The sequence below is a fragment of the Haematobia irritans genome, chromosome 1, assembly GCF_050003625.1.
Source record: "Haematobia irritans isolate KBUSLIRL chromosome 1, ASM5000362v1, whole genome shotgun sequence".
NCBI classification, from domain to species: domain Eukaryota; kingdom Metazoa; phylum Arthropoda; class Insecta; order Diptera; family Muscidae; genus Haematobia; species Haematobia irritans.
The window spans coordinates 36,533,659-36,542,212 of NC_134397.1; the positions used below are offsets into that span (position 1 = coordinate 36,533,659).

Consider the following 8,554-nt stretch of genomic DNA (forward strand, 5'->3'; position numbering starts at 1 on the left):
ATATTCCTATATCTTTCCTTTGGCAGAAAGTGAGAAAATATATGTAGGGTGCTTCAATTCGAGAGTAGCATCACCCGTTCTACACAAATATTTTTTAAAGGGACCTATTGTTGTTCCATAATGGTAAACCATAATATTAAGTATCTTCCCAGTTAATTGCAGCTATTAATCTTTAAAAGAAATGGCGAAGATTTGAGCAGATGGTCAGAGCATACAACTTTCCATGGAATCAAACACCATCACAAATTGTATCAGACATAATATTCTATAACTCAAATTAAAATTCCCATAACTTTGAGCATTCATTTCCCATTAATTATTCTTCAAAACGTTTTTCCATTGTTTTTGGGTGATTTTGTAAATAGTCTTTATTTTACAAAACATGTTTTTGTCCATTTTCATTTACTTGGTAAATTACAATAAAAAAGAATTAACTTCTTCTCTAAATCGATAAAATACATCTTCACTTAACGAAATTCTAAATTTAAAATAACTTAGAACTTCATGCGATGAGGGTATTGGGAAGAGTGCAAGGCGAACATGCTCTTCAAGTATTTGGCGACGAATTTACCATCGGGATGAGCCTTGATGGCCTTAAGAACAGCGGTATCAACTTCCTTTTGGTCCTTCTTGCGTTGTTCGTTTGGTACGAAACGTTCCTTTTTGGTGGCGAAAATGTCACCCTCACCGCTCTTCTTTTGCTTGTTGATCTTCAAGCGACGGAAGTAGGCATCATCCAAGTTTTGTGGTACCTTGTAGTCTCCCAAATCAACTTTAGTGGATGTACCAATAACGAAACGTTGAGAAACGCGGCGCAATGGGCAGGAGTTCAAGCAGAAGGGGCCAGTGACCAACAAAAGGCCAGAGGACAAGGATTTAAGCAAAATAACACGCTTTCCTTGATGACGGCCAGCCAACAAGATGAGAACAGTGCCGGGTTTCAAGTTGCTGCGCACATTACGCTTGTGTGTGTTGAAGGTGGCCTTGGATGGGCGCTTCTTGACGAAACGCTTGGTTGGGAAGTTGGCCTTAGGCTTGTTTTGGTAAACGGTACGTTCACCACCGTTCTTGGGACCACCGATTTTCTTGACCTGTTTAACATCCTTCTTGATGGTCTTGACCACTGGACGCTTGGTTCCCTTCAAACGCCATTGAGCACGGCGTTTGTACATCTGTAAATGAAAACAAAAAAAAATTCATATGAAATACCAACAAAACAATTATGAAGTGAAGATGTAAACAAAACCAATAAAAATTTCATTGAACGCAAAAAATCAGTAACGAGTTAAGCACACATGGTCGATTCCAATTAGTTGCAATAGAGCCATGATGAATATGCTTCTTCTTGATGACAGCATATATTGGCCGAGGGATACACATTATTTACACAAACTTTGGAACTATATCTTATAAATACCGAAAATGTAGATTTCTTAGCCTCATACTCAAAGATTGTTTACTTTAAATCATATAATTCTATACAGTTTTGCATATTTCCATGATTTTAATCCACAATTTTCACATATTTTTTTTTTCGTTACTTTAATACACGCACACACAAATGATTTGTTCATAGCGGACAAAAATTCATTGTTTTCTAATGGAATTTCTTAGATTTTTTACCTGGCTCTTGGAGTAACGCAAGACACCGCCATGGAGGTAAGTGTTTAATGGATGTTTGGCAACTTTCTTGCCCGATTTAGTGGCTTTTTTAGCTTTTTCGACGGGTGCCATATCGGAAAACACGTGTACACCGCACAGAAATTATGGTGAAAAGGAAGGTTAGGTATAACGGCGTTACCAGATAAAAAGGTTCATTAAAAGTGACATTTTGATATCAGCATTGCCAGGCGAATATAATTTGCTTTGTAAAGTTAGTGAGCGAAGCATTACGTAAAGTTTGCGCAATAAATAGATCATTGTGATAAAATTCTAAATGCTGGTACTACGTCTGTTTACTATAAAGGGTGATTTGTTAAGAGCTTGATAACTTTTTTTTAAAAAAAAACGCATAAAATTTGCAAAATCTCATCGGTTCTTTATTTGAAACGTTAGATTGGTCCATGACATTTACTTTTTGAAGATAATTTCATTTAAATGTTGACCGCGGCTGCGTCTTAGGTGGTCCATTCGGAAAGTCCAATTTTGGGCAACTTTTTCGAGCATTTCGGCCGGAATAGCCCGAATTTCTTCGGAAATGTTGTCTTCCAAAGCTGGAATAGTTGCTGGCTTATTTCTGTAGACTTTAGACTTGACGTAGCCCCACAAAAAATAGTCTAAAGGCGTCAAATCGCATGATCTTGGTGGCCAACTTACCGGTCCATTTCTTGAGATGAATTGTTCTCCGAAGTTTTCCCTCAAAATGGCCATAGAATCGCGAGCTGTGTGGCATGTAGCGCCATCTTGTTGAAACCACATGTCAACCAAGTTCAGTTCTTCCATTGTTGGCAACAAAAAGTTTGTTAGCATCGAACGATAGCGATCGCCATTCACCGTAACGTTGCGTCCAACAGCATCTTTGAAAAAATACGGTCCAATGATTCCACCAGCGTACAAACCACACCAAACAGTGCATTTTTCGGGATGCATGGGCAGTTCTTGAACGGCTTCTGGTTGCTCTTCACTCCAAATGCGGCAATTTTGCTTATTTACGTAGCCATTCAACCAGAAATGAGCCTCATCGCTGAACAAAATTTGTCGATAAAAAAGCGGATTTTCTGCCAACTTTTCTAGGGCCCATTCACTGAAAATTCGACGTTGTGGCAGATCGTAAGTCTATTCATGATGAAATGTCAAAGCATACTGAGCATCTTTCTCTTTGACACCATGTCTGAAATCCCACGTGATCTGTCAAATACTAATGCATGAAAATCCTAACCTCAAAAGAATCACCCTTTATAAATTTTCATGAAAATTATTTGATTAATAAAAAATCGGTTCGGTGAACATATAGGTTCGACTTATATATTATTGAAAAAAAAAAAATATATATATATATGAAAGATAAAAGATAAATTGGTGAAAAATTGTCGGAATTGAAAATGGAATAAAGAGATATGTTTTTAGATATTTTTCAAACATACCGCCTCGAATAAGATTCAAAACACTATCTGGTTCTTCAGATTTAGATATTACATGTGACGTGGTGGGGATTTCAAGTGTCGTGAAATTAAAAAAGATTCTATGGTAGCGATGGGTATAAAATCAATCTTTGAAATGGTGGCAAGGTAAGTACTTACCGACCACCTCCAGTAATTTTGACTATTAAAACTTATATCTTAAGGAAAAAACTTATTTGATTGTTCATTTGTACAATTTCATCCTTTTTTGTGCCGTTAATGTTATTTTGCTGTTGCTAATTTGATTTCCACTAGAGAAACACTGACTTAGTTAGAAATGAACCTCTGTTTTACATGTCGATAGTGCCGTTTCGAGTATATACATGTCAACGCATTTCTTATGGGTAAGCCAGGTATGTACCTCTAGCGAAAATTTCGTTTGCGTGCCAACAGCACAGTTTTGCAACGTATTTCTTATGGGAGCGAAATGTAAATAATCGATAATAACGGCCACGTTAGCCAATATACAGTGGGGAACAAAACCGAGTGCATATTTACCACTTAGGAGTATGCTTTATTTGGATAATGCAAATCGTTTGTTGAGTACGTAAAGTACGTCTACACTCATAGAAAAAAGTATGCTAAAAACAGCAGTCGATGTCTGCTGTTATATTTTTGTACTTCAGGCTCTAACGAACAACAAATTATAAAACTTATAGGTTATAAATTTTTCCCCAAAGCATTTTTAAGAACCAAAAGTAGTTTTTAGATTTTTTTTTGCACTCTAATGCGCTTTACAGACTATCAGTTATTCCGGACGACAGTGCTCGTGTCGAACATATCCCATATATTGTGGACATTATAAGTTAAGTCCGAAGGCATAAGTTATCGCCGACAAGTCGTATCGATCCGACACACTGTAAGATTCTTTACAAACACCGACATTCCGGCCGGAATAACTGATAGTCTGTAAAGCGCATAATACACCAAAAAATAGTGAACCCACCACGAAAAAAAATATAGGTTTATTTTAGAAAATTTTAACTAAAATACTTTTCTAATTGCAACATGATAAAAATAAGTTGATACCTTTGTCAAACTGAAGAAAATTTATTAAAAATAACAAACTGTTTTCTGTTGTTTAAGAAAAAGGGAAAAATTGGATTTAAAAATTGTTAAAATGTCTTTAGCGCTGTACGAAGTTCAAGACATGTACAATTTTTGTAAAATTTACTCATTTGAGAAACTTATGAACTCAATTTAAGTAAATTTCTCCCATTTTAGGAACATATGAACTATTTTATTTTATTATTTATTTAAGTAAATTTCTCCCATTTTAGGAACATTTGAACTACTTAATTTTTTAGTAAAATTGTGCACTATTTTTGTATATAAATGTTTTCTTGTTTTTAGTTCACGTTATCAAAGTTAGCAAAAAATTATTCAAATAAGGAACATGTGCTCACATTGGGAAAAATTTAACTAAACTCAATTAATCTTCATGAACTAAAATAAATTTGGCATTAGCGACCCCTTTTTTGAGTGTATACTTACAAGCTCCTAAATACGATCAGCAAACATTTTGTTTGCTGTTATGCCCCAATTTGATAAATATTAAGATATTTGGGCAAATACAATAGATATTCATAAAATATTGTTTTAATTGTGTTACTATTTGTTTCAGTCAAGCGAATGCATGTTTTAGTGTCATCGATAGTGTTGCCACAACGAATTTTTATTTTGGACCAAAAATTTTCCAAAATTGGACCAAAATTCGGACCATTTTTCCAAATTAAATTAATATAATTTAAAAGTTAAAATTTTTCTTCGAAAGAAGATATTGTAATATTTTTATTTCTTTTTATTTATATAGAAAATTTGTTTCAAAATTTTATTTCTATAGAAAATTTTGTCCAATTTTTATTTCTATAGAAAATTTTGTCCAAATTTTATTTCTATAGAAAATTTTGTCCAAATTTTATTTCTATAGAAAACTTTGTTAAAATTTTATTTCTATAGAACATTTTCTAAAAATTTTATTTCTATAGAAAATGTTGTCAAAATTTTATTTCTATAGAAAATGCTGTCAAAATTTTGTTTCTATAGATAATTTTATCAAAACTTTATGTCTATAGAAAATTTTGTTAAGATTTTGTTTCTATAGAAATTTTTTTTCAAAATTTTATTTCTATAGAAAATGTTGTCCAAATTTTATTTCTATAGAAAATTTTGTCCAAATTTTATTTCTATAGAAAATTTTGTCAAAATTTTATTTCTATAGAAAATTTTGTCAAAATTTTATGTCTATAGAAAATTTTGTCAAAATTTTATGTCTATAGAAAACTTTGTTAAAATTTTATTTCTATAGAACATTTTCTAAAAATTTTATTTCTATAGAAAATGTTGTCAAAATTTTATTTCTATAGAAAATTTTGTCCAAATTTTATTTCTATAGAAAATTTTGTCTAAAATTTATTTCTCTACAAAATTTTGTAATTTTTTTTTCTATAGAAAATTTTGTCAAAATTTTATGTCTATAGAAAATTTTATTAAGATTTTGTTTCTATAGAAAATTTTGGCAAAATTTTATTTCAATAGAAAATTTTGTGCAAATTTTATTTCTATAAAAAATTTTGTCAAAATTTTATTTCTATAGAAAATTTTGTCAAAATTTTATTTCTATAGAAAATATTGTCCAAATTTTATTTCTATAGAAAATGTTGTCCAAATTTTATTTCTACAGAAAATTTTGTCAAAATTTTATTTCTATAGAAAATTTTGTGCAAATTTTATTTCTATAAAAAATTTTGTCAAAATTTTATTATTTTTTTTTTATTTATTGTTTCTTTATAACGTTATAAATTTACAAATTTCATAGTATGGCCTCAGCGCCTTAAGGCATTGTAGAGGCTCGTTGGCAACATATAATATAATCTTAGATTTTTAAATTTCATCATTCAATACATTAACTTAAAAAAAAAACTCGAGGTTAGAACTAAAATTATATTAGGAGTTCATCGATGTTTGTTTTCAAAAATTCCTTTATTCTCACTTTAAAAACAGAGATACTTGAAACAGACTTGATTTCACTGGGCAAACTATTAAATCTTAAACTGCCAGAATATTCAATTCTTTGTTTAGTTGTTTCACTTCTGCATAAAACCACATTTAGCATATTATTATTACGAGTGTTTATGTTGTGACTATTGGACAAGAACGAAATTGTATGATGTCCTATTTTATGCAAACATTTGTATACATATAACAATAGTTGAAGGTTATAAGTTCCGTGAATTGGTAAAATAAGAGGGAAACATCTTTATACAGGGCAAGCGTAGGGTATCCTATAGGCAAATTTGCCACTGCTTTTAATGCCTTATTCTGCATTCTTTGCAGAGTCCTTAACTCCGCACTCTTCCTGTGCGCATAAATTATAGCCAAATAGTTACAATGGCTTTGAATCAGAGCCTGGTAAATCAAAAGTTTAGTCCTTTGGTCAAATCTATTCCTAAATTTTCGCAAAATTCCTACAGCTGGGGCAATTTTGGATTTCACATATCGTATATGTTGATCCCAGGCTAGATTACTTTGTAACTGCAATCCTAAATATTTCAGTGAACCTGTCTCCTTTAATTCCTTCCCATCAACATTTATTCTAAACGTGTCACTAAATCGAAACCGTGGCCTGAAACGTATTAATTTTGTCTTGCAAGCATTTATGAAAAGTCTGTTAAGACGAGCGTACTCCAATATTAGAGCGGAATCTCGCTCCATATAAGGCCTAATACCGTCTTCATGTTTATATGGATATAGTAGACATATGTCGTCAGCGTAAATAAACATCCTCCCATACAACTGCAATCTACCTATATCATTTATATAAATTAAAAAAAGAAGTGGACCTAGCACACTACCCTGGGGAACACCATGACTTTAGGAAATTTTGTCAAAATTTTATTACTTTAGGAAATTTTGTCAAAATTCCATTTCTATAGAAAGTTATCGCAAAATTGTATTTCTATATAAAATTTTTACAGAATTTTTGCATAATTTTGTATTTATACAAAATTTTTTTTAAAGTTTATTTCAGTACAAAGATTTATTTCTATAGAAAATTTTGTTAAGATTTTCTTTCTATAGAAAATTTTGTCAAAATTTTATTTCTATAGAAAATGTTGTCCAAATTTTATTTCTATAGAAAATGTTGTCCAAATTTTATTTCTATAGAAAATTTTGTCAAAATTTTATTTCTATAGAAAATTTTGTCAAAATTTTATTTCTATAGAAAATTTTGTCAAAATTTTATGTCTATAGAAAATTTTGTCAAAATTTTATTTCTATAGAAAATTTTATCTAAAATTTATTTCTATACAAAATTTTCTAAAAATTTTATTTATATAGAAAATTTTGTCCAAATTTTATTTTTATAGAAAATTTTGTCCAAATTTTATTTCTATAGAAAATTTTGTCCAAATTTTATTTCTATAGAAAATTTTGTCAAAATTTTATTTCTATAGAAAATTTTGTGCAAATTTTATTTCTATAAAAATTTTTGTGCAAATTTTATTTCTATAAAATTTTTTGTGAAAATTTTATATCCATAAAAATGTTTGTATTTCTTTAGGAAATGTTGTCAAAATTCCATTTCTATAGAAAGTTATCGCAACATTTTATTTCTATATAAAATTTTTACAGAATTTTTGCATAATTTTGTATTTATACAAAATTTTTTTTTTTAAGTTTATTTCAGTGCAACATTTTGGCAAAATTTTATTTCTATAGAAAATTTTGTTAAAATTTTATTTCTATAGAAAATTTTGTTAAAATTTTATTTCTACAGAAAATTTTGTCAAAATTTTGAAAAAATACCGATTTGGCGAAAATGGACCAAAATCAACCAAATTCCCTTTGGTCGTACCATTGGACCAAACATAAAATTTAATAATTTTTTGGACCAATTTTGGTCCCATCGGACCAAAGTGGCAACCCTGGTCATCGAGTTTAAAAATTGCAGAAAATATTTGTTATTTCAGCAAATAGTGACTGCTTTACCCTTTTTCAACAGAATTTTTGTTGTTTTAGCAGACTTTTCCGCTGTTTCAACTAACACATTTCTTTGGGTGTATTTATATACATTTTTCGATAAACGTCCAAGGAGAATTAAGGGCTTCGTTTAAGCCCGGCATGAGCATGGCTAAAATGAACTTAACTAACATACCACGTCATCCTCAACTGTCATCTGTTCCCTGCATTGCTGCTACAGGCAATACTATAAGGTATTACTTACCGCCACACCACCTCCTCTAATAATGGATTTCGTGCAACATATAGATACTCTAGAGATTTTAAATGATGTGACAAATGTGATAAGTAATCAATGAATTCAGTACGAACATATCACAAGTAAATAGCGTATATCAATGATACAATTATAGTAGATGTCATCCTCAGATGAATAAGTCACTGGTAATAAGAGAAGAGGGAAACGGTAATTG

General features: G+C 30.6%; 1 protein-coding gene across 1 annotated transcript; it reads right to left on the minus strand.

Moving 5' to 3' along the window:
• Positions 1-331: 331 nt before the first annotated feature.
• On the minus strand, positions 332-1,786 carry RpL6 (ribosomal protein L6). The gene is made up of 2 exons (XM_075289819.1): positions 1,624-1,786; positions 332-1,172 (listed from the first exon to the last, which is right to left on the minus strand). Exons 1-2 carry the CDS (start codon positions 1,732-1,734, stop codon positions 495-497), a joined length of 789 nt encoding a protein of 262 aa, XP_075145934.1. The 5' UTR covers positions 1,735-1,786; the 3' UTR covers positions 332-494.
• Between the last annotated feature and the right edge of the window lie 6,768 nt (positions 1,787-8,554).